Source organism: Geotrypetes seraphini, chromosome 5 (genome assembly GCF_902459505.1).
Source record: "Geotrypetes seraphini chromosome 5, aGeoSer1.1, whole genome shotgun sequence".
NCBI lineage: Eukaryota > Metazoa > Chordata > Amphibia > Gymnophiona > Dermophiidae > Geotrypetes > Geotrypetes seraphini.
Window position 1 is genome coordinate 121,959,003 of NC_047088.1, and position 26,748 is coordinate 121,985,750.

At 45.4% G+C, this 26,748-nt stretch overlaps 1 protein-coding gene across 4 annotated transcripts in view; it reads left to right on the forward strand.

Annotated features, from left to right (window-relative positions):
* Positions 1-26,748, forward strand: part of TBCCD1 (TBCC domain containing 1) — a 510,277-nt gene that overhangs the window by 196,775 nt on the left and 286,754 nt on the right. For all 4 annotated transcript variants that reach the window (XR_004539667.1, XM_033946897.1, XM_033946899.1 and 1 more), the window contains one exon: positions 3,763-3,918. Coding sequence is in view for 3 of the 4 variants with exons in the window: in XM_033946897.1 (XP_033802788.1) it covers positions 3,763-3,918 (156 nt within the window). In the remaining variant the exon portion in view is untranslated. The remainder of the gene's footprint in view (positions 1-3,762; positions 3,919-26,748) is intronic.

Consider the following 26,748-nt stretch of genomic DNA (forward strand, 5'->3'; position numbering starts at 1 on the left):
ACCATCTCCAGGGTTTTCCTTACCTGGACAACTGGTTGATCAAAGCTCCTTCATCTCAGCAAGTCGTTCAAGCCACCAACCAGACCATCTCTTTTCTTCACCTGCTGGGTTTCGAAATCAATTACCCGAAGTCTCATCTCATTCCCACTCAACGACTTCAATTCATTGGCGTGATCCTGAACACCACTCTCATGAGTGTTTCTTCCATCCGATCGTCTTCAGACCATCCTCCAATTCTGTCATCATGTGCTCCTCCAGTGTACCATTTCGGCCAGACAGATGATGGTACTCTTGGGACACATGGCCTCGACAGTTCATGTTACTCCCCTCACCCATCTTCACCTGCATACTCCTCAGTGGACCCTGGCCACTCAATGGTGGCAGGCAACAGATCCATGTTCACGACACATATCTGTGACATCGTCTCTTCGGCAGTCTCTGCACTGGTGGTTGAACTCCTCCAATCTTTCCAGAGGTCTTCTGTTTCATCTGCCTCCTCATCACATGATCATCACAACAGATGCTTCCCCGTATGCCTGGGGAGCCCACATGAACCATCTTCGTACTCAGGGTCTTTGGACGGTCCAGGAGCGTCTACATCACATCAATTTCCTGGAACTTGATGCTCTCAAGGCGTTTCAGCATCTTTTCTCTCCCCAGGTTCTTCTTCTGTGCACAGACAACCAAGTCGCCATGTACTACATCAACAAACAAGGTGGGACGGGCTCTCGTTATGTCAGGAGGCACAAAAGATTTGGTCTTGGGCGACAGCTCGCAGTCTCTTTTTGAAGGCTGTCTACATTCAGGGCGAACAGAATTGATTAGCAGACAACCTCAGCAGAATTCTTCAACCTCACAAATGGACTCTCGATCCTGTCACTCTTCAGTCCATCTTTGCTCAATGGGGCACTCCTCAGATGGACCTATTTGCAGTGCCTCACAACCATCAACTGCCCCAATTTTGTTCCAGACTCTACTCCCCTCATCGTCTGTCAGCAGATGCGTTTCTCCTCAATTGGACGCATCGGTTTCTTTATGCCTTTCTTCCTCTCTCTCTCATGTTGAGGACTCTCTTCAAACTCAAAAGGGAGACAGCCACCATGATTCTCATTGCTCCACGGTGGCCCAGGCAACATTGGTTCTCCCTTCTTCTTCAACTCAGTTCCAGGGAGCCCATACTTCTACCAGTGTTTCCTACTCTGCTTACTCAACATCAGCAGTCCCTTCTACATCCCAACCTGCAATCTCTACACCTGACAGCTTGGTTTCTCTCAGGCTGAGTTCGGCTCATACACTCCTTTCTCAGCCTGTTCGTCATATTCTGGATGCCTCCAGGAAGCCGGCCACTCTCCAGTGTTTCCAACAGAAGTGGACTCGGTTCTCTTCCTGGTGTCCTCTTCATCAGCATAATCCAACTTCGTTGGCGGTGGAACAAGAGTTGGACTATTTGCTCTCTTTGTCTGACTCTGGTCTCAAATCTACCTCCATCAGAGTCCACCTCAGTGTAATTACTGCTTTTCAAGAGCCCGTTCACGGAAAACCTCTCACTGCTCATCCTTTGGTCTCCAAATTCATGCAGGGTCTTTTCAATGTGAAACCACCTCTTAAGCCTCTTCCTGTTATCTGGGACCTTAATATGGTCCTCTCTTCTTTAATGAAGCCTCCATTCGAACCATTGGCCACAGCTCATCTCAAATTTCTCACTTGGAAAGTGGTCTTCCTTATCGCTCTCACCTCTGCCAGGAGGGTCAGTGAGTTACATGCACTAGTGGCTGACCCACCTTTCATTGTTTTTCACCATGACAAGGTGGTGCTTCGTACTCATCCTAAGTTCCTGCCTAAAGTTGTCTCTGACTTTCACCTTAACCAGTCCATCATTTTACCAGTCTTCTTTCCTTAACCTCATTCCCATCCTGGGGAACAGGCTTTGCATACTTTGGACTGTAAGCATGCTTTGGCTTACTATTTAGAGCGCACCAAACCTCACAGATCGTCTCCCCAGCTTTTTCTCTCTTTTGATCCTAATAAGCCGGGTCACCCTGTTTCTAAACAAACGATTTCCAACTGGCTTGCTGCATGCATTTCGTTCTGTTACGTTCAGGCCGGACTCGCACTGAAAGGTTCTGTCACGGCCCATAAGGTTAGAGCTATGGCAGCATCTGTGGCTTTCCTCAGATCTACACCTATTGAGGAAATCTGCAAGGCTGCTACTTAGTCCTCAGTTCATACTTTCACTTCTCATTACTGTCTGGATGCATTCTCCAGATGGGATGGACATTTCGGCCAATCTGTTTTACAAGATTTATTTTCCTAATGGCCAGCCTTCCCTCCATCCCTCTTTGTTAGCTTGGAGGTCACCCATCAGTTAAGAATATGCTGTCTGCTTGTCCTGGGATAAAGCACAGTTACTTACCATAACAGGTGTTATCCAGGGACAGCAGGCAGATATTCTTACGACCCTCCCACCTCCCTGGGTTGGCTTCTTAGCTGGCTTATCTTAACTGGGAACCGCGCGCCTCCGTCGGGCGGAAAGGCACTCGCGCATGTGTAGTGCGGACCACCTAGAACTTTCTAAGTTCTTAGAGTGCAATCACTCTAAAACTGTCTGTACCGGGGCTCCGTCGGTGCCGTCATCCATCAGTTAAGAATATCTGCCTGCTGTCCCTGGATAACACCTGTTACGGTAAGTAACTGTGCTCTACTGTATAGCCCAGGGGTCCCCAAAGTCCCTCCTTGAGGGCCAAATCCAGTCGGGTTTTCAGGATTTCCTCAATGAATATGCATTGGAAGCAGTGCATGCACATAGATCTCATGCATATTCATTGGGGAAATCCTGAAAACCCGACTGGATCCTGTAAGATTAAAACTAGCACTTTTGAGGCCATTCAAATGTTCTCATATTAATATATTTTTATGTCTACTCTTAGAAGTACAGTGGTACCTCGGTTTACGAGTGCACCGGTTTGCGAGTGTTTTGCAAGACGAGCAAAACATTTGCAAAATCGGTGCCTCGGAAACTGAGCATGGCTCGATTTACGAGCACCCCCCCCCCCCCCCCGCAATCCGGCACCCCCCCTGCTTCAAACCGGCAACCCCCCCGACACGATTGGGCACCCCCCTGCCACGATCCGACCCCCCCCCGACACAATTGGGCACCCCCCGACACGATCCGACATCCCCCCTGACATAATTGGGCCCCCCCCCCCCCCGCCGCTTCTTACCCTCATCTGGGCACTCTTGAAGATCGGCCTACTCGTCTGCTGGGCCTTGAGCATCTGAGCATGCTCAAGGCCCAGCAGACGAGTAGGCCGATCTTCAAGAGTGCCCAGATGAGAGTAAGAAGCGGCGGGGGGGGTGGTGCCCAATTGTGTTGGGGGGATGTCGGATCGTGGCAGGGGGGGTGCCTGATCGCAGGGGGGGGCCTTCGAGGGGAGCAATGCCGGTTCTCGGGGGGGGGGGGGAACACATCAAAGCAAGTTTCCATTATTTCCTATGGGGAAACTCGCTTTGATAAACGAGCATTTTGGATTATGAGCATGCTCCTGGAACGGATTATGCTCGTAATCCAAGGTACCACTGTACTTTCATTGCTTATGGAGCATAGATCCTAAACTCCAGTTCATATTGGAAGATTGTTTTATGACTGGTTAAATATTAACCTAGCTATAGGCATAACATTTGGAGCCCATTTTCTAATAGAAAGTAAGCAAGGATTCTTTTTGTGTACATATTAATTTTAGCAGTATGGTTTCTGTTTTTCAGCTTTCTGTAGACACGCTCCAGTTTCTTCTCTTCCTTTATATTCAGCAATTAAATAAGGTTTCCCTGCGTCGTTCTGTGGTGGGGGATGAATGGCCTAGTCTGAGAATGAGATCCCTTTCTCCTGAGTTTTCTGGCAAGTCTACCTGTCAGTATAAGGTAAGCAACAACATACTACTACTACAACTAATCATTTCTAAAGTGTTTCTAGGTGTAAGTAATGTCATTTTTATAGTGCTACTAGGTGTACCTGGTTTTGTACATGTGGTACTTTATCTGTCCTTAACGGGCTCACAATCAGAAGTTTTTGTACCTAGGGCAAAGTCCACTGCACTAACCATTAAGCATGCTGCTCCATTAGTCTGGTTCCTGTTCTGTAACTGATTTATCCTGACATTTCCTGTTTCTGACCCTTGACTGGTTGCCAAACTGCCCCTCTCCAGCCTTATCTCTCCAGGTATATTGATTTTTAGGGTATATTGCTGGGGCATCGTTTGATACGCATTTGCTTTAATTGTGTCTAGCTTTTTCATGCTAGAAAAAACAACAATGCAGGCAGTTTTCTGTGGTGCAGGCAGTTTTCATTAGTCAGCGGGCATGTTGAAGTTATGTTACTTTTAACTCCTGTAGAATGTCACAGCTGAATTTTTTGGTCAAAATAGCCTTAGGCTCCTCAGAGCTTTGCAGGATATAGTTATTAGACCTTTCAAAGACTTTCCTATGTCCTGGTGGATGGACTAATTAAATCTGGCTGAAGGAATTCTTTATAGATTCTTCCTCTATAAATTGACCTTGCCATGGATGCTTCTAAAATACATTTAACGCCCAGAGTTTTTGATCAGCCCACAAGAAATGTCTTCAGTAAGGTAAGGGCAGTATGGAACTCTCTAAAGGCTTTCAGAGATAGCCAAAAAAATTAATTAAGGCCAGACAAACAGTTATGTGGTCTTATATACTACATCAAAAAGAAGGGTGCCACTTATTCATACCTCCTACTGATCAACAAAAAAACGTTTTTTTTATTGCTACTGAGAACTTAAGAAGTGTTTTTAGTTAATTTAATGACTTGATTTCAAATCTGTAATTGAAATTCAGCTAGCATGTCAGGTTTATGAGATACACGTTACTGATTTTTTTTTTTAGACAGTTTGCCATATCGGCATAATATTGCAAGTATGTGTTTTCTAACTGAGGAATAAATTAGGACACCCCACATATCCTCCCACTTAAAGTGGCTCAAATCACACACAGGTGTATCACATCAGGTGCATATGATTAGAACATCGTTACTAGAATCTGCTGGAGTTGAACGCCTTCCCGCTCCGTATTTCAAAGTGTCTGATGGTTGTACAATTAGTGTCACCACGCAGTGTTCCCTCTAAGCGGGCGGGTGTTGTGAGCAAACTTTTTTCACTGTGAGCTAAAAATATCGGGCGCCAGCAAGTTATGAGCCAAATAAATATGTTGCTTTCTACCACAGAACTTCCTTACGTTTGTATGGAATCTATCCCCTTTCAACTTTAGAGAGTGCCCTCTCGTTCTCCCTGCCTTAGCTACTAAGTCTATTCCCTTCAGTACCTTGAATGTTTCTATCATGTCCCCTCTCAATCTCCTCTGCTCAAGGGAGAAGAGGCCCAGTTTCTCTAATCTTTCGCTGTACGGCAACTCCTCCAGCCCCTTAACCATTTTAGTTGCTCTTCTCTGGATCCTTTCGAGTAGTACCGTGTCCTTCTTAAAGTACCAGTGCTGGACGCAGTACTCCAGGTGAGGGCGTACCATGGCCCGGTACAGCAGCATGATAACCTTCTCTGTCTCTTCAGTCCAGCATCTGCCCCTTCCATTCACTGTCTGTCTTTCCCTGCCATCTCTCCTCCTGCCCCCCCCACCCCCCAATTTGGTCTAGCATCCATCATCTTCCTTCTGTTCCCCTCATGGTCTGGCATCTCTATCCTTCCCTCCCCCCTGTGGTTTTTAGCATATCTCTCTTCTCATTTCCTCCACTCAGATCTGATCATTCTCTGCTCTCTCTTCCCTTTTCTTCTCTGGTCTTCCTTCTCTATTTTCTGCCTCCATCTAAATTAAATTCTTTCTTACTATTTAGTCCCGTTTCCCTCTTTTCACTGTGTCTACACACAGCTTGTCACCCCTTTCCCTCACCCCTCCATTATCTTACTATTTTCTTCCCCCTTTATTTATCTCCTCCTTCCATCCAGTATGTGTTCTTTCCCCACTTCCATTCAGCATCTGCTCTCCCTTCTCAACTGACATCCATCTGCCTTCTGCTCTCTCTCCCTTCTTCTCACTTCCATCATCTGTCCCCTTCTCTCTCTCTCTCATCTCCTCCATTCCATCATCTGCCCCTTCTCTCTCTCTCTCTCTCTCCCCCCCCCCCAACTTCCATCATCTGCCCCCCTTCCCCTCACCTTTGTGGGTCACTTTCTTTCCCCTGAGGGTGGCTCATGTCACAGGGGAAGCTTTGGCCGAGCAGAACCGCTTGATTGACAGTGGAACTTACTTGATTGATGTCGATGCTGGGGCCCGTTGCCGTTTGAAGGAAAAAAAAAAAGGTGGAAAAAAGGAACCTGTAAAGGCGAGAGGAAGGGAAACCTCCAGGACAGCTGCTTTTTGCCCTCCTTCAGCGGCCCAAGAGTTCAGACCAGCAGCGGCAGCTCTGTATGCTTTTAACTTCGGCACAGAGCTGCCCCTAATCAATAGTTTAGCGCGGTTTCATGAGGCAGCCTCGGGGCCTTTGATAGCCGGCCCGCTTCGATGATGCGATGTGGGCCGGCCTAGCAAAGGCCCCGAGGCTGCCTTATGAAACCGCGCTAAACTATTGATTAGGGGCAGCTCTGTGCCGAAGTTAAAAGCATACACAGCTGCCGCTGCTGGTCTGGAGGTGCGGAGACAAGGCAGGAGGCAAACGCGGTGGAAGGCAGGAGTCCCGGCACAGCGACTGCAACAGGAAGTTGCAAGTCAGCTGACGCCGGCCTTTCGTTGCGGCGGGGACCGAATCCTTCGCGGACCGGCAAGATTTTGTTTGCGGACCGGCGGTTGAAGAACTGTGCTCTACACTGTGTGCGCTGTGACGAGAAACTTGTGCGCTGCGAGGTAATATTTTGAGCGCCAGCGCACCCCAGCGCAGCTTAGCGGGAACACTGGTCACCAGCATAATCAGATGATATCAATTACATTTAGGGTTAGCAGCACATAAAGTTGACGTAGACACACGCCATTTGTTTTGAGAGTCGAACACTGGAGTGAGGAGAACACGCACTGCATCTAGTAAGTCTTTACATGGTTTCTTTAAGATACAATGTGGTTTCTTTAAGATACAATGTTCTTTAAGATACAATGTGGTTTAGTGTGGCATACAATATATATGGTTGTTGATTTTAGTTTTCATAAATGGAAGATTGATGTCAGTGTATTTTGAATCACTATACGGTGCTTTATCTGAAAGGGTAGCCTCAATAGTGAACCCGTTTAAGTCCAGTTTTTGGTTAGAAGAAAAAAAGAAAAGAAAAACAGGGGGCAAATTGCACTTTAAGTAAGTCATTCACAGAGTGCCTTGTGACTATTTTAAGTTTGTGTTCAAGCATTCATTACATTAAATTTGTTTTTTTAGTTAATTCATGGTTTGAGAACTATGGGCTAGATTCACTAAGCAAACTGATCGTGTACGGATCAGTTTGCGAGCCCTTTACGACCAGATTTCCTTCTTGCACTATTCACTAATGCCTTTAGCGATCCGATCCCAATCGTCCCATGCAAATTAGTAAAACTCCATGCAAAATAGCCAAGCAATTGATTCACTAACATTTGCTTGACTATTTTGAGTCGGGTTTTACTATTGGGAAACCCAACTGCTGCAGACCTATTGGTAACTGAGTTACCGTCAGGTCTGCAGGCTTTTCGACAGGCCTGCCTGTCTTTTTTTTAATTCATTTTTTTCTATGGCACAGATATTTTGCATGTGTTACACATGCAAATTTCCTTAGCAACAGAGACCAATGGGATAGCACATATCTACCAGCAGGTGGAGATAGAGAAACTGATTAACAGGTGGTCCTATTGGCTGGCACGTCTCCTGCATCTTCAGTATGCTCTATCTCCCAGCAGGTGATGGTCGCTATTCAACTAGCTCCTGGATTTTGGATGTGACTGGGCAATTATTTTCTCCTGTTGAGGTTTTCTCTTCAGTGAGATAACAATTCTATTTCTCCTGTTGAGGTTTTCTCTTCAGTGAGACAGGGGTGTCCTGCTGAACAGTGCCGGTTTTAGGGGTTACACCTGGGCCCCCCCTCCCCCCAGGTCCCTGCCTCACCCTCCCTCCAGTGATAGAGGGTCTGCCTTGGTCTCTAATTTTCTTCTTTCCCTTAAACTGATTAACAGGTGGTCCTATTGGCTGGCACGTCTCCTGCATCTTCAGTATGCTCTATCTCCCAGCAGGTGATGGTCGCTATTCAACTAGCTCCTGGATTTTGGATGTGACTGGGCAATTATTTTCTCCTGTTGAGGTTTTCTCTTCAGTGAGATAACTCTATTTCTCCTGTTGAGGTTTTCTCTTCAGTGAGACAGGGGTGTCCTGCTGAACAGTGCCGGTTTTAGGGGTTACACCTGGGCCCCCCCTCCCCCCAGGTCCCTGCCTCACCCTCCCTCCAGTGATAGAGGGTCTGCCTTGGTCTCTAATTTTCTTCTTTCCCTTAAAAAAAAAAAAGAGAAAGAGACCACAGTTACTAAATAACATTTCTGCCTTGCTAGTGCTGAGCAACCAGCATTTACCAGCACTGACAGCGAAGTTGTAAGTATCTGATTACTAACGTTGTTGGAACTGTGCAATTGCGGGTTTTGTCTTTTAGTGGTGTTGAAGGACGGGTTTTATAGTTTATTTTATAAACGCTGAACTTGGTAAGGCAGTAGCAATGTTTTATTTAAATTTATTAAGGAATGTGTGAGAAATACTTCATGGAAGGGCTCCAGGTATATAATTCAAATACCATTTAAGGAGCTGATACCTTCCCGTGCGCGGGAGGCGCACATTTAATTTCCTACTCTGAAGAGAACGTCGTGGCTTTCATACTGTGTCTCCACGACGTTGCTTTTACTGAACGTATGCACCACCTGTGTCAAATTACTTGGCGGTTGGCTCTGAGGCCGGCACATTTATCAGTGAAACAGGCACATGCTTGTTATCATGCACTGCCGGGATCACCACAGCATTGATAGAGTTCTCAACGAAGCTGACTTGAGTCAGTGTTTGCCGCGGCTGTGTTTAAATTATCCAGCTGGTAAGTTATTTTAACAGTATGCTAGGATCCGGTGTCTTACAGTGAGCAAGAGGCTCGCACTTATGCTCCTGCGCTGGTGGGAATGCCACAGCATTCAGTGAGTTTCTTTTGCAGCTAACTTTTATTAGCATCTGTCACGGTTTCTATGCCTTCGGGGTCAGATGTGTTGGAAGTTTATAACAGTTTTCTGCATTGATGAGACATTAGAGCTTGGTGTGTGTAGGTCTCCTGAGTTGATTAATTTGCCGCGATAGCGTTATATCATTTGGGAGTTTCTACAGGTGCTTAGTTGAGAGAATCTGCTCTATGCTTGACCACCTAGTTTCAGCTTACCTCCGTACTGGGTCGGTAGAAGGCAAATCGCTGTACAACTTGATGTCAGTCGCAAGAGAGTACTTGGTGTTTCAGGTATCTCCTCATCTCTCTCGAGGTCTCCAAAGGGTGAGACTATGTAGGTTTGGATGTTTCCTTAATATTGGTGCCTTTGTGCAATGCTGAGTGTGTCTGTTAGCGCTATAGAAATAATTACTGAACATATGGAGCAGTTTCTAGGGGCATAATGGCTATTCACAATTTCCTGCGGGCAAGACTGTCTTTTTCTATTTCTAGCGTAGCAGGGTCTACAGCAGGAGTGTCCAACCTTTTGCCTTCCCTGGGTCGCATTGGGGGAAAAAAAAAATTTCTGGGGCGCAACAAACACTAACACTAGCGGATGAACAAAAAAATAATAAATAAAATAAAAAGTTACTCTTTAAGGGCAGTTGGATTTTGGAGAAACTTGCATGTAGTTTTCAGATAACACAGGCTGCCGCAGCTTAATCTTATTTTTCAGAATTCCATCATATTCATTATTACATTTCAAGACTGGTATGTTCTCAGGAGAGTTCCTTTCTTCTATTCAGAACTTACAACTCTCCACCAGCTCGTTACCTGACCTCTGCTTCACTTTGAAGGGGTCATTACTCCCTCTGACAGCTCTTTCGGCTTTCTCACGGAAAGGGAGATGTAATAATGACAGGTCACGGGACTTTGAACATTATTCAAGATGATTGCACCTTTGAATTATTTTCTCCCATTTCAGATTCTTTCTTGATGTCACTGTGTATTGAGTATCCAAAGGTGACGCTGGTGCGAGATCCCCTTCAAGGGTTGCTAGAACTTGGGACAGTAGTTTCAGCTCTTCCGGAACTAAGGGAAGTTATTCCATTTACTTCATAGTGCCCAAGAAGGGGTAATTGGTCAGACTGGTGATGGATTTCATATGAGTCACTTAGTTTCTCAGAGTTAGACATTTCCAAAGGGAAACTGTGAGATTATTTAAATATTCACATATGGCCACCATATCAGCAGTATCTTTGCTTGGTTGTTCTCAAGCAGCGCTTTCAGTTTAAGCTGACATCATTTGGCCTAGCCACGGTTCCACAAACATTTTAGAAGATGATGGTAGTAGTGCTAGCGTTTTGACGTAAAGAGGTACTTTCTTTCTTCGACGACTGGTTGATTCGGACATCTTCCAGCTAGGTCAATTTACCAGACGCAAATGGGTGATTTATTTTCTTCATTCTTTGGATGTGAATATTCAAATTTCCAAAGAGTTCTCTTGTTCTATACCACATATTGAAATATCTGGGGATGTTGTTAGTCACGTACAAGAGGAATGTGTTTCTTCCCAGAGACTGGGGCGACAGGTTACAGTCTCAGGTTCCCCTTCTTCTTCTTCAGTCACCAAGAGCAAGAGTATGGGATTCTGTACAGGTTCTAGGATATATGGTGGTGACTCCACTGGGAACTTCAGCTCGCTTTCACGTGAGCACACTGCAGCAGTCGCTTTTGTTCCGGTGGTTTCTGGTATCTCAAAGCTTCAATAGTAATATCTAGTAGGGTCCTCAAGCCTCGCTCAATATAATTTGGTGGCTCAGCGAGATTATTCTTTTCAAAGGCATGCCTCGGTCTTTGCTGGACTGGCTCATAGTCATCAAACATCCCAGGCTGTTGGATTGGGGGACTCAGTGCCTTCAATCCTCAGCGCAAGAAGTCTGGTATTAACAGGAGACTCGGTACTCGTTCATTCTTCTGGACTGAAGCATAGTCAGGCTACCATTCCAGGATTTTCAGACTATTCTTCCGGAATGACGATAAAGGTCTTTTAGGACAGTGTTATTACGGTGGTATTTCTCTACACCCAGGAAAGTACATGATGTACTCAGTTGGCGAGTAAAGTAATGGTTCTACTTCAATGGATGGAATCTCATCTTCCTCTTCTGTCAGCGTATCATTTTACAGGACAGGAAAATGGTTTAGATAGCCTTTCTCACCACAAAATCTGAGCAGGGACCATCTATTGTATGTTAAAATGTACAGCGCTGCGTATGCCTTTCAGCGATTTAGAAATAATAAATAGTAGTAGTAGTAAAATCTTCTACATCCTGGAAATTGGGAACTATTCATTCAAGCGTTCCAGCTCTTTGTATAAAGGTGAGATCTCCTAGAACTAGACTTCATGGCTTCGTCTCAAAATTCACAGATTCCTAGTTTCTTCAGCAGACGCAGGGAGTGGCAGTCAGAGGGGGTAGCAGCATTGCTTCTTTCTCACCTCTGGTTTCTCTTTTTTAAGTGTTTTCCCCTGGAAGATGATTGGATGGATTTGCCATCTCAAGCTCGCTTTCAGGGTACAGTAATCAAAGAATCTCCGGATTGGCTGTGCCATCCTTGCTATGCGGATCTGATGAGTCTTTCAACGGCCAATCTGTTTGAGATTCCCGGTATTTCCGGATTTACTCACCTAGGGTCCGATCAACATAGATATTCGTCCTACTTTGGTATTATGACCTAACTTTTGAAAAGTCATGGGTGACATGTAAGGGTTATACGAAGCAGGTTCTTTCTTTTCTTCTCTAGGCGATACAGACGTCTTCACCTGTGGCTTATGCTACCGTTTGGAGGCTTTTCCTTTCTTGGGTACTTCTCAACATTGGCACTCTTTCAGGCTTCTATGTTTTATGTTCTTTCTTTTTTGGCAGAAACATACTGCCAAGGGCTTAATGTTCAATTCCCTTCAGCTTCAAGTGGCAATCTTAGCTTGTTACAAAAGCTAGGTATCTTGCTCTTTGCTTACTTCTCAGCTTCATGAGGTTCAGTTCCTAAAAGGAGTACAGTATATTCGTACACCTCTTAAGAAGCCCTGTCCGGAGTGCAGTCTTAAGATACTTCTTCGCAATTTACAGAAGGCTCCGTTTCAAACTTGTCTTTTGAGCATGGTGTTTCTTATGGCCATGGCTTCAGCTCAGCAGTTTTCTGAGTTGCAGGCCTTGTACAGCGAGGATTCTTATTTCTGATTTAAAAATTCTGGGGTGTCAGTTCGGACAATACCACAATTTCTTTCTAAGGTGGTGTCATCCTTTCTTTTATGCCGCTCTCACTTTTCCTTTCTTCTTTCTGGGAGGAGAAATGGGGAGGTGAGCTTTTCTTCACTGTGTTTCTTAAAAGTGCATAGCATTCTCCGCAATCTGTAGGTTTCTAACGATTTTTAGTCATTTAGATCATCTCTTTGTATTCTTCAAGGGACGCAACAAACATATGACAGCGTCCATCGCTCAAAGGTTCCAGGAGGACATTCTTTACGCTTACTTGATGGCAGGGAAGCAGCTGGTGGAAGAACTTCATGACCATTCAGCAAGAGCGATGGCTACTTCTTGGACTCAGTCCAGAGGTTTTTTCTTTGGAGGAGTTTTGTCAAGTAGCTACTTGGTCTCCAAGAATACTTTATCTCAGCATTATCGATTGGATGTGGGGGCACATGCGGAGCCTGCGTTTAGTGCTTCGGTTGTTGCGAAGGCGGTGTTTGCTTCCCACCCAAATTGAGGATTGCTTTGCTACATCCCATTAGTCTCTGGATTCATCTGGATTCATTATTTTTTTACCTGTTAATTTTCTTTCCTTTAGACGCAGCAGATGAATCCAGAGCCCACCCTTTCTGGATATTGGCTGTCGGTTTTTTCTTTTGCAATTTTCAAAGTTTGTTATTATTGATAATTATATTCTGCATTATTACCTCTTGAAATTTGTTATGGGAAAAAAGTTTTTTACATGCTAAGCATATTGATGGTTACAGATGCTTGGGCAAGGAGCAATACTGAAGATGCAGGAGGCGTGCCAGCCTGTTAATCAGTTTCTCTATCTCCACCTGCTGGTAGATGTGTGCTATCCCATTGGTCTCTGAATTCATCTGCTGCATCTAAAGGAAAGAAAATTAACAGGTAAGAACATAATTTTTCCATCTGCCCCATAAAAAAAAATAAATAAAAATAAAAAAAAATATGTACCTCCTCACTAAAACGCGTCCCCCAAGCACGGCCACCCCTCACACCCGACCGGCATAGCCCTCGCCCTACCTCCCTCCCTCCCTGTGACCAGCACGGCACGGCCCGCACCCCCCCCCCTCTCCGGAGAAAAAAGCAGGAGGGATGCCAATTCCCTCCTGCCATCAGCGTTTAAAAAAAAAAAAATGCTGCATACTTGCAGCATGGCCCTCGCCCTCCCCTCCTCCGACCGGCATGGCCCACCCCTGGCAGTAAAAAGTTGGGAGCAGGAGGGGTACTCAGTCCCTCCTGCTCCTAGGCCTCCCACCCCCGGCCCACTCCTGGTTGGCCCAGGCGGTCGGGCCTAGCCCACTCACCCCGGTACTTTTAAAATAGTTGGGAGCAGGAGGGGTGCCCGGTCCCTCCTGCTCCTTGGAGGCTCCAAACATCTTCGGGAGCAGGAGGGGTGCCCGGACCCTTCTCCTGCTCCTACGCCGCTCCAAAATCTTTGGGAGCAGGAGGAAAGTCCTCTTGCTCCTAGTCTCCAGCAAGCTGCCGCCCAATAGCGGCCTTAGACCCCGCCCCGGTGCATCATCTGATGCCCGGGGTAAGGCCTAAGACACTAATTGGCTGAGGCGCCTTGGGCTCCTCCCTTTGGAGGGACCTGTGGCACCTCAGGCAATCAGGGACTTCCTTAGGGAGAAGTCTAGGGAAGTCCCTGTATATATGTACTATGTATATGTACTGAACATCCTAGACCCCTAAGAAAGAAGTGTTTTTTGATACACGGACCGTGTCGGGTCCATACTATTTAACATCGAGGACTAATTTTGGATACGCAAACTTTTTATTGCTTTTTATTTAATTTTTATTGATTTGAATAAATATTCCTGTACCTTGTACATATCCTGCAGTTCTTTTTTGGTTTTGTTGTTGCATTTTTACTGCAGTTTTTGTTGGTTATTTTTTTTGTTTTGCATAGCAGCCAGTGCAATACACAAGGTGCCCACACTTTATCTTGGTCGCCAACTTTACAGCCAAAATAATTCTTGTATGCATTTTGAAGTCTGCTGGACAAATTCTTTCACTAATCTTGTGCAGTAAATTGTCCACAAACATAACAGAAATGATCAAGATGGTTAACATAACCTTGTCTGTTCATAATAATTATAATATCTTAAACAAAAACAAACAAAATATAAAAATTCACAGGTAGAAAAAGCAGCACAATCACTTTTTAGTTTAAAGTTTCAACTTGTATGATCGATGAGCTGTCCTAAAATGCAATATTGTGATACAGAAACAGAAAAATACTGATGCTTCACGGTAGCGTTATTGATGAAAATGATATAAACACAAACTGACTCGTAACTTAGAAACAGAATGTGATACTCAAAAACTGTTTTCAGATTTAGAGTCAACATGTGGCCCTTGTTAATGTACAGGTGACAGAACTCCAGTAGCAAAATGCTTGTTGGCCAGTGTAATGAGAAAACTGTCAAAATGTGGCACTAGATTCGTCTCTTATAGGATAAAGCTCAGAGCCACATATGAGTGATCAGTAGACTCCACTCACAATAGTTCTCTTTGCATCTCCTCAGAAGAGCAGTGTATCATTTCTGTTCCAGTTTAGGGACTTGGTAGCAGACTAGCCTTGGATGCTTTTTTAGAAAAGACAAGGAGATATTGTTTTTAAGTGGGCCAGATATTCCTTGGCCACCATGTTTTAGTGGATTGCCAATCTGCTCAAAAACTGCCCTTCCAGTGCAATAGGTGAGACATTCTAGATAATAGGGTTATTTCCCTATACTCGCATGCTCTGCAGAAGGAATCCACTCCGGATTTTTGATTCTGCCTCTGCAATACTTCACTGATTAGTTTAGTGCCCTCTATAGTCTTTCCTTCTGCACGCATGTCTGCAGTAATGCTGCCCAATTTCCGATTTGAATCGATTCACCAATTCACTTCAGGTGAATCGATTTGAATCGATTCTTTTTAAAACAAATCGGTCTCGCCGATTTGGTCACCGACCTTCCTCCCCATGCATTCAGGTCTTCTAAAGCAGGAGTGGCAGCGCTGCCTCATGCTAGCCGTTCATTGCCACTGCCGCTGCCACTCCTGCTTTAGGGGGTGAGGGTCAGTCGGGAAGTGCTGCAGTGCTTAGATGCTCTTTGCAGTATCCTCCAGCTTCTCCCTTGGCCTCCCGGTCTTAGTTTCAACTAATTACCGCAGCCTGCAGAGAGGACTGCCGTGCTGTAGCGATCCTTGCAGGCTGCCGTCGTCCTCAGCAGCACGTTCCCTCTGCCGCGATCCTACTGACGTCAGAGGAGGGGCGGGACCGCAGCAGAGGGAACGTGCTGTAGAGGCCGAAGGCAGCCTGCAAGGATTGCTACAGCACCAGCGAGCCTCTCTGCAGGCTGCGGTAATTAGCTAAAACTAAGACTGGTAGGCCAGGGGGAAAGCTGGAGGATGCTGCAAAGAAGAGAGGGGGAACATGCAGGCCTTTAGGGGAGGGGCCAGGCCTTCAGGGGAGGGGAGAGGAGGGGGCAGGCCTTCGGGGGGGGTGGGTCCCTGGTGTAGAAGTACACGGATGGAGGGGAGGGATGGGGGTTCAAAGAGATATGCATATACCGGACTGGGGGAGGGAGGGAAGAAATAATGGGGCTAAAAAGGGAGAGGTGGTGGACAATGGGATTTAGGGAGGGAAGAAACAAAGGGAGAGAAGTTGGACACAAAGGATAGTGTGGAGGGGGTGGGGGATAGAGATACTGGATAGGAGGGTAGTTGGGAAGAGAAAGGGAGAGCTGGTGGCTCCTGGAATAATGGGAAGGAGGGAGAGATGCTGGATAAAAGGGTAGTTGAGAAAAGGAGAGATGGTGGATCTGGGGATGGTGCGGTCCATCGCTGCAGCTGCGGGGATGGAGATGAAAAAAAGGGAAGGGGAGGACAGAGATGGAAGATAGATGGTTAGTACGGAGAAAGAAGGAAAAGACAAATGGGCATGAGACCCTGGCAAGCGAGTTATCAGAAGACAACCAGAACCTGGGACCAACATGACTTGAATAATGACCAGATAACAAAAGGTAGAAAAAAATAATTTTATTTTCTCTTGTGATTACAATATGTCAGATTTGAAATGTGTATCCTGCCAGAGCTGGTGTTAGACTACAAACATGAGCTAGGATTTAACAGAGAGAGGAAAAGTCTTTTTAGTTTATTTTGTTTACACCACAGTGCCAGTGTGGGTAGGAGAGGGTAAAGGGAGTGAAGAGGCTATAAAATAAAGCCACCAGGATGTTTGAAAAAAATACCCAATTGGGCCAGAAAATCAAATCGAAAAATCGATTCAGTAGGCTGAATTGAATTGAAATTATTTTTCCTGAATCGGGCAGCACTAGTCTGCAACCGTGTGTGTTCTGCTCTCCCCATTTTATTGTTTTAAATGCGATGTAGTTTTTTGTCCCCTTTGCGGGTATTTTCACATCTGAAGCAAATTTGGAGCTCTGCCTGCTTGAAAATTCACAGACTTCGGTCTGTAGCTGACAGGTACCTGTTAGCCAGTCTGCATGGTTTTCCTTGGAGCTCAGGGCGGTCCCTGAAGTAGTCTCACCTTCTGTTAAGCAGCGGTTGAGCACAGACTGTTGGGCACGCCTATGGGGCTCAGCGATGTTTGGGGCAGCCAAAGATGGATTCCATGGTGGCACAAGTGACTAAGCGCATTTTCCTAGTGCAGGAAGTGGTAGGTTGAAAGCTATGCAGGACCGCCATGTGGTTGTGGTCCTCAGGAAACTTTTGGAAACAGCTAATTTGGGCATCAGAGCTGCTGTGGTGACGTCTTTTTTTGCACATGCCTGTCTCTTTCTGCTGCGCATACTAGAGACTGATGCGGTGGAGCCTCCTCCTCAACTGCTGCTGGCTGAGCCACTTGATTCAAACCATCTTGGTTCTCTTCCATCTGCAATTTGTATCCCAGAAAGTACTTTTCTGTTCCCCTTACATCTCATACACTCATTGTATGTATCTTGTTGTAAACAACTCTTACTTCTTGTTGTAAACATCTCTTACTTCTTGTTGTAAACATCTCTTGCTCTCATTGTATGTAACTTGTTGAAAACCGCTAAGAAATAAAATTATTATTATTATATAGTAGATGCCTTATATGACCTTTTGACAGTGCTGGCAAAGGTGTCAGTGTTCTCCCTTTCGGTCCGCCAATGCTCTGGGTCAGGCAGTGGGTTGGTGTTTCCACTTCCACAGCAACTTTAGAGAGGCTATCTTTTAAAGAGCAGTTATTGTTTAGCACAGGTCTGGAGCCGCCACCCGTCATGCACAACCTACAAGGTTTATTAAAATTTGATGTCCTGCCTTATCTAAATTCAAAACGGTTTTACAAAAAGTAAAATGTTTACAGCAAAAAAAAAAAAAAGATTTAAAAAAGGGGAATGACATGATTCTACAATCATAAAAACGTAAAACATAAACAGACCATAAACGCGAGACAAATTGGAACGAGAGGAGAAAGGGGAAGAACTACAATAAACGAAAGTAAAGAACAGTTATGGGAAAAATTCAAAAAGGACGGGTAACATAAAGGATCAGCCCGAAGGCCAGCACTAATATTGTTTTAATGTGTCCTTAAAAGGACGGTCAAGTTTCAAAGGCGTCTTTGAAAAGAAAGGTTTTTAGACTGGATTTAAATTTATCTAACCCTAACCCTATCAGAAAGATACAATTATGCCAGGATGCCGAATGCCCCTCTGTGGTTAAGGGGCTGGCTCTCGGATTTCTGCCTGCTTGGATGCGCATTAAAGCAAACCAGTGGGTCTTAGACATTATTTGATCAGGATACAAGCTGGAATTTGCCCATCTTCTTTCAGATTGGTTCATGGTTTCTCCATCCGTACGACAGGACAAGGCGCACAGAGTCCAGGTTACTGTTCAGTGCTTGCTGGATATACTACAGAGCTGGTGTCGCGCGACCTCTCGGGTTCAAGCAGATACTCTTAGCGTGCCAAAGAACGGTTCCGATGACTGGAGGCCTATTCTGGATCTTCAGCACATGAATGCAGTTCTCAAACTTCCCCGCTTCCAAATGGAGATCGTGAGGTCGGTCATTACAGCAGTAGCTCTGGGGGACTTTCTGGCCTGTCTGGATCTTACGGAGGCATGCTTACACATTCCCATATTTCTGACCCACTACAAGTTTCTGCGTTTTCATGCTCTGGAGCAGCTTTACCAGTTCTCGGCTTTGCCCTTTGGGCTGGCTATAGTGCCTCGGACCTTCACCAAGGTGATGGTGGTGGTGGCAGCTTACCTGAGGATGATGGATCTGCTCTGCAAATTCACCCTTATCTAGATGACTGGTGGATCAGAGCTCCCTCATTGGCTGAGGGACATCGCACAGTGGAGCAGGTGCTGGAGGACTTGGGCTGGATTGTCATCTTTGGAATGTTGGTCATTGGCATATTTGGGAATCCTCATCGGTTTGGTTGCGGGCCGTGTCTGCTGGCCCAGGACTCGCAGACAGAAGCTGTGTGTACAGATTTCTGCGCTTTTGGAGCAGCCGGCTCTTTCAACATGGGATTATCAAGTTCAAGGCTTTGTGGTTGCCACACGATGTAGTTTCTTTGGCGAGAGCATACATGCATCCTCTTTAGCTTGCCTTACTCTCTCGCTGGGCGCCATGCCGAGATGCCTTGCAGATTTGTCTGCCATGGCCTCTACAAGCATGGACTGGTGGATTCACCCACAATCCCTCTGCAGGGGCGTTCTGCCAGCCTTCGGGGAGCTCATTGCAATCATTGTTCTATTCAGAGATTGGACACACTCATGGAGAAAGTGGTCCATCTGCCCAGTGGAGCTCAGGGCCATTTGTTTGGCTCACATGAGGTTTCAGACACAGAAAGTTGTCCATCAACCGACTGGAGCTCTGGGCCATTCATTTGGCCTTGATGAAATTGCTGAAGATCTTGGAGGGCCAAGCAATCGGGGTCTTCTCAAACAATACGACGGCAGTAGCCTATATCAATCGCCACGGAGGGCCCAAGAGCACTCCTTTGGCTCAGGAAGCCCACCTTCTTTTTCTTGGGTCTTCTCCTGGCGCTGACTGCAGCGCATGTGGTGAGAGTGGATAACATGCAAGTAGACCGCTGTAGGAGAGGCCTTAGGCGCTTGGGATAATTAAGCCCTATGATCCTGTGGGTTGGTCAGTGGAGGGGCAGGCCCGCCTCATTTGGACGGAGGCGGGCCTGCTGGCTGAATGGTGCGAGTTGCTATCCAGCCAAATTGGAGGTAAGCCTAAGGAGGGGTTCTGGGGTGGGGGCTTTCGTTGGGGAGGGTCCGGAAGGAGGGGTTGGGTACCCTCCTGCCGCGATCATCGGGGGAGGTTGGTGAGGGGAAACTGGCAGACGTAGCATGTTTCACTATGCCTAGGGAGCATTTTTTTTTTTTTTTTAGAAAAAGTGCCTCCTGAATGGCTGATTAGACAGCTGTAGGATGCCTACAGCTGCCTACAATCGGGAGTACTTTGCAGAATCAGGGCCACAATGTGCAGGGTGTTCAGATTCAAAAGCAGAATTCAGATTCTCGGGCAAAATGTACTACAAAAAAAGTTCAGATTCCAAAACGTTCGAGTTCTGGGGCGTTTGGATTCCTAGGTACCACTGTATATCTTTTGGAACTCAGAGCAATCTACGATGCTCAAAACATTTCAGCATATTCCCATGAACGTTCAGGTTGCAATGTATTACATAAACAAGCAAGGAGGCACGGGCTCTATCCTTCTTTGTCCACACGTCCAAAAGACTTGGAACTAGGCAATTGATCACAATATATTTTTGAAAGCAGTATGCATTCAAGGGAAGTATTCTCTCACAGACAGATTCAGCAGGTTTCTTCAGCCACACGAGTGGACGCTCAATTCTGCAGTTCTGCATCACATATTCTTTCTTTGGGGGACTCCTCAGATAGACCTGTTTGCTTCCCCCCACAAGCACACGTTATCTCAATTTTTCTCCAGGAGTATTCTCCCCAACACTTGGAACCTGATGCGTTTCTTCTGGATTGGACACACAAGTTCCTTTATGCATTTCCCCCAATCCCTCTCATCTTCGAGACGCTTGTCAAGCTCAAGCAGGAATTGGTCGCCATGATTCTGTTGGCCCTCGGTGACCTGGGCATCCTTGGTTCTCCCTTCTACCTCAACTCAGTATCAAAGAACCAATGCCTCATCAGATCTTTCCATCTCTTCTAACACAGAGTCACGGATATCTTTTGCATATCAATCTACAGGTTTTACACCTGACAGCTTGGTACCTCTCGGGTTGACGTGGACTGAGTTCCATCTTTCTCATCCTGAGACGCATCCTAGAAGCATCAAGAAAACTGTCTACACAGCAGTGTTCCAGCAGAAATGGATATAATTTTCCACTTAGATGTACTTTTCATCATCATAATTCTGTATTCACCTCTGTATCTACAGTATTGGATTTCTTCTACATTTATCCAATTTAGGCATCAAGACCACTTTGATTTGAGTTCCTCTCAGTGCTCTTAATGCTTTTCACAGCTCAGTTGATGGTAGACATCTAACTGCTCATAGTATTTTGTCCATATTTATTAACAGACCTTTTCAAGGTCAAACCACCTCCAGTAGTTTGGGATCTCAATGTTGTTCTCCCTAGACTTATGAAGTCTTCTTTTGAACCAGGGTCTGATTTATCTGAAATACCTCACTTGGACAGTGGTTTTTTCTCATCTCTCTTACCTCTGTTCGAAGAATAAGTGAACTTCAAGCACTGGTGGCGGATCCACCGTTCATGGTGTTTCATCATGACAAAGTTGTACTTCGTACCCATTCAAAGTTCCTTCCAGAAGTACTCACAGAATCCATCTAAATTGATCTGCCATACTTCTAATGTTCTCTCCTAAGACTCATTCCCCTTCTGGAGAAACAGCTCTTCATACTCTCATTTCAAACAATCCTGGGCTTCCTTCTTACAGAGAATTCAGCCATATAGAGCATCTCCTCAACTTTTTGTATCTTTTGATCAGTTAGACCATCCTGTATCTAAGAGAACTATATCTACAGGGTTAACAATTTGTATAATTATCTCTTGTACTCACGCTGGGCTGCAACTGGGAGTTGCATCACAGCCCACAAGATCCAAGCTATGGCAGCTTCCCTTGCTTTCTTATACTTAACTCTAATTGATGAAATCTGTAAAGTTGCTATTTGGTCTTTGTTCTTATATTCACATCTCACTATTGTCTAGAATCTTTTTCCAGTTGGAAAAAGCAATATGGTTCGGCCAAGCAATATGGTAAAAAAAATTTCTTAATGGCCAAAACTCCCTCCATCCCATTCTGGTAAGCTAGGGAGTCCCACATGTGAGAATATGCTGCCTGCTTGTCCTGGGATAAAGCACAGTTACTTACTGTAATAGGTGTTATCTAGGCACAGCAAGCAGATATTCTCACAATCCACCCACCTCCCCTGGTTGGCTTCTTAGCTTGCTTACGGAACTGAGGAGCCGTGAGCCTGCGTCAGGTGAGAAGGCACTTGCACATGTATGGTGCAGGCAGTTTGCAAATTTTCTTAGGTTCTTAAAGTGGCGATGCACTTTTAAAGCTGTCCGTACTGGGGCTCTGTGGATGACGTCACTCACATGTGAGAATTTCTGCCTGCTGTCCCTGGACCTGTTATGGTAAGTAACTGTGCTTTCCAGTAGATAATTGAGACATAAGAACATAAGAATTGCCATCTCCGGATCAGACCCTAGGTCCATCAAGTCCGGCGATCCGTACACGTGGAGGCCCCGCCAGGTGTACCCTGGCATAGTTTTAGTCCGCATATCACTGTATGCTTCTCAAGGGAGATGTGCATCTAATTTACCCTTACCCGTATTACTCTATGCCACTCTTAAGGAGATGTGCATCTGGTTTACCCTTAAATCCTAGAACGGTGGATTCTGCAATTACTTCCTCTGGGAGAGCATTCCAGGTGTCCACCACTCACTGTGTGAAACAGAACTTCCTGATATTCGTCCTGGACCTGTCCCCCTTCAGCTTCAGTCTATGTCCTCTTGTCCGTGTCACACTGGACATTGTAAATAACTGCTTTCCCTGCTCCAATTTGTCAAATCCTTTCAGTATTTTGAAAGTCTCGATCAGATCCCCTCACAGTCTCCTCTTCTCAAGGGAGAACAACCCCAGTCTTCTAAGTCGTTCCTCTTAGTCCAGGTTCTCCATACCTTTCACTAGCTTCGTTGCTCATCTCTGCACCCTCTCTAGCAGTTTTATATCCTTCTTTAGGTATGGAGACCAATGCTGGACGCAGTATTCCAGGTGCGGTCTGACCATGGCTCTGTAGAGCAGTATTATAACTTTCTCTGATCTACTCTAGACATTCTAGACTCTCCGCTCCATCCTTTCTGCGCCTGTTTCAGTTTGTCTGTTTATGTTTCTCCATGCTGCTTCTTGGAGGCCACTCAGCCCTTGAGGGTTGGAAAGAATTTGTATACAATACTCCCCCGATATTCGCGAGGGTTCCATTCCAGGAACCCCTGCGAATCTTGAAAAATCGCGAATACAGTTTTTCATGTGGGAGACTGGAGAGGGCAGCGGAAGAGGCAGGAGAGAGCAGCCAGAGCGCCAGCAAGTGCAGGAAATCACTCGCTGCATGGTCTGACCGCCTCTTCCTGCACTAAGTTGGTCCTTACCAATCAGGAGCTGTGTGTCAAAGCACTCCGGCTGCTTTCTCCTGCCTCTCCCGCTGCCCTCTCCTTGTCGGCGGTTCGCGGTCGGAAAATACCGCGAATGACCAGGACCACGAACTGCCAACCGCGAACGACCTGGGGAACACTGTATATATATGTTCCTTTTGTTAGGGAGTTGTGCTACGCTCCTTTGAATCCTGTGTTGGCAGTAATGGTACTGTTTCATTCCTTTCAGCAGAATACTTTGTTTAGCCTGTTATTACAGATGCCTCTATTTTACATATGTTGGTGCCTCTCGGTGCTCGGGTACTAACTGTAGAGGGCACCAAACTGATCAGTGAAGTACTACAGAGGTACAAATCTGGAGTGAATTCCTTCTGCAGAGCATGCGAGTATGGGGAAATAACCCTATTGTCTAGAATATCTTGCCTATCTACTGGAAAAGAGCTTACCAGGGTAAGTGCATAATCTCTTTTTATGCTCTCTGACTGCTCTGTCTGTAGCATTCTAGATACTCGGACTCTGAATCCTAATAAGTCTTCATAATTATTAGGGAGCACTTCACCTGTCTCTGAGAGGGTTGTGGTTGGCCTTGCCTCATCAGACATCCTTGAGCTCCTCTGTGTTCTTCAAAAGTATCATGGCAATCAGAGTCTCCAAAGAAAAGACTCTAGGGTTAAATGGTCATTTTTCTCAGTGGAGGAGAGTAAACAGTGGAGTGCCACAGGGGTCTGTACTAGGACCTGTGCTATTTAACTTACTTAGAAATGATCATTATGTGTGGCAATGCTGCTGGCTACATGTTGAAACCAGGATTCATCCACAAATCAGCGAACCCTAGAGCCCTCAAAAACAAAAATAAAAACCTGCCAGTCTACTGGATGCACAACCCAAAGGCCTGGATTACCAAAATCCTAGCTTCAAACTGGTTTCACCAGTGCTTCATCCCTCAAGCCAAGGATTATTTATTTATTTAGATTTTTATCCCGTCCTCCCAGTAGCTCAGAACAGCCTACAAGCAAACATTCACAGTGGAGTACATTTGGACAATACAAAGACTATACAGTAGTTTAAGTACAAGGACTATACGGCAATTTAAGTACAGGTTAAGAATGGACTATACAGCAATTTAAGTAGAGATTCAGAATGGAGAAGAGAGGGTAGAGGGGATAGGGGCTTAAGGGGGGTGAGGTGTAGACTGCGGTTGAATTTTAGTTGAAGAGGAGGATCTTTACTGCTTTCCGGAAGGTCATCAATGAATTCTGTAATCTGATTTGGGGGGGGAGTTGGTTCCAGAGTTGGGGGATGAAGTGGCTGTAGGAGCGTTTGCGGGCGATTTCTGACAGGAGCGACCTTTCTGGGGAGATGCATAGGCGTTTCTCCATTTCCGAGCGGAGGGGGGCGGGTGGGGGTGTACAGGATTAACTTGGATTCTATGTAGGCAGGGGTGGTGGTGTAAATTCTTTTATGTGATACTACTAGGGCCTTGAATGCACAGTATTGGTTAATTGGAAGCCAGTGTTCTGTGCAGAGGGCTGGGGAGATGGGATCGTGGTAGTTGAGGCTGTGTAGGAGGCGGATTGCTGCATTTTGTACCCGCTGGAGGCACTTGAGATCTTTTTTGGCTACTCTATTAAATAGGGAGATGCAGTAATCCATCCTGGAGAGGACATAGGCTTAGAGGAGTTGGGCTAGGTCAGGTGTGGAGATTTTGATCTTTCTCAGTTGGCGGAGGTAGTAGAAGGGGAGAAACCTTGAAACCTTGAAAAGAAGCAGCGCTAACGGCACACCGAAACCAGCAGCAGTATCGGGAGCCCCTTTTCAGCAGGGCACCTGGTCACAGTTCCACCCCTCCCCCAATCCAGCAGGGGAGAAACCTTGAAAAGAAGCAGCGCTAACGGCGCACGGCTGTTCGGCGCGCCAGCAAAGGCGCACGGCAAAGGTGTGTGCGCCTTAGTGCCTGCCTTTGTGAAGCAACTGTCGGAAGCCAACTGGACCTGTTACAGACCGGTGCAAACCAGACCGATATTCAGATAAGTTACTGCACTGCATGTAGATCTTCATATTAATACTGAAGAGTGTCAGCTTGCTGATTGTCAGTAGACACACACTCTTCGAGGAGCTCCGCGAGGATACCAACGACCCGCGCCGAGACCAATGACTTCAGAGCTCCCAAGCCACCTCTCCTCTTACTTGGCCGGGCGTGTGAGCGTGCTCCGCCCACCAGAAGCGGCCGGGAACCCTTACAACTGCAGCAGCCAGAGCCGACCACCAGTTCCTGCCCACCTGCCTGCTCACACCAACTCCAGCGACTTGCTAAGATTTTTGCTAAGGTTCTTCTGTTAAGATTTTTGCTAAAGTTTTTTGTTACTGTTACTGGCTACGTCTTAAGAACTATATATATCTGCACCATCCTAAGAGCGGTATCAATCTGCACCATCTTAAGAGCTATTTAATCTGTTTCAACTAAACAACCTAGAAATTAGGGAGTATCAGGGAAACTAATATAGTTATTGCGACAGGAAGGGACATACTACCCTGCAAACATGAATTTCCTATTGATTTCATTGTTCTATCTAATAAGCAGGAGCATCAAAGATGTCAACTCACTCTATCCACAATTACACTCAATCCATTACCCTGATTTATCAATCCAATACATAATTAACCCACAAGTAGACAGGATAAATCGCATTAATGTAATCTCAAATAAAGGAAGACATCGACGAAGTCTTAAAAAAAGAATAAGGGAAGTAAAACCTATTAGAACCACTACTTCTACCAAACCCATCACATCCGCCTCTATTCCCTGTGCATATTTTAATACTAGATCTGTCAGGAATAAAGCTTTTCTAATTAAAGATTGGATCATCAGAAAGCAAATAGCCCATCTTTTCCTAACCGAAACATGGCTATTATCTGAAAATGATCCAATAATTATCTTCTACCAGATAATTTTAAAATCCTTACGCTAAACCATAAGGGTAGAAAAGGGGGAGGATTAGCAATTCTTAAGGAAGGATTTGAGTTTGAACTATTGGATTCCAAATTGACCAATCAGTTAGAAATATTAGCCTGTAAAATCAGTAGCAAGGAACTAGAAGAATCCCTATCTTTTGTGAATTTGTTCTACATAATTCTATTATTCCTTCCTTCAATATCATCGCAGATGACATAAACATACACCTAAACGAAGAGGACAATCGCAGGTGACATAAACATACACCTAGATGAAGAGGACAATCTAGATACGAAAGACTTTAAAAACTTTCTCTCCCTACTCAATTACAATCTCCCTTCACCCACACAAACATATGAAAAAGGTCATCACTTAGATGTAGTAGCTATGTCCACAAAGGAAATTTTAGACCCTGCCATCTCTCTACATGATGGCACCTGGTGTCACGATATCTGGTCTGACCATTTTTACTTATTACTTCAAGTTAAGCTGGACTCATTTAAAATCTAAAACACATCCAAAGATAAAAAGAGAGCATCACACAAGAGGTTATATTAATCCAGAAGAATATTGGTCACAATATGAACTACAAGCTGAGATAGGTGAAGGAGTCGATTTTTGGTATCACTGGACGAAAACTAGCACATCCATTTTAGATAAAATTGCCCCTAAACGAAATAGTAAAAACTGCGTAAATAAATATAACAAATGGTTTGACACTGAACTTC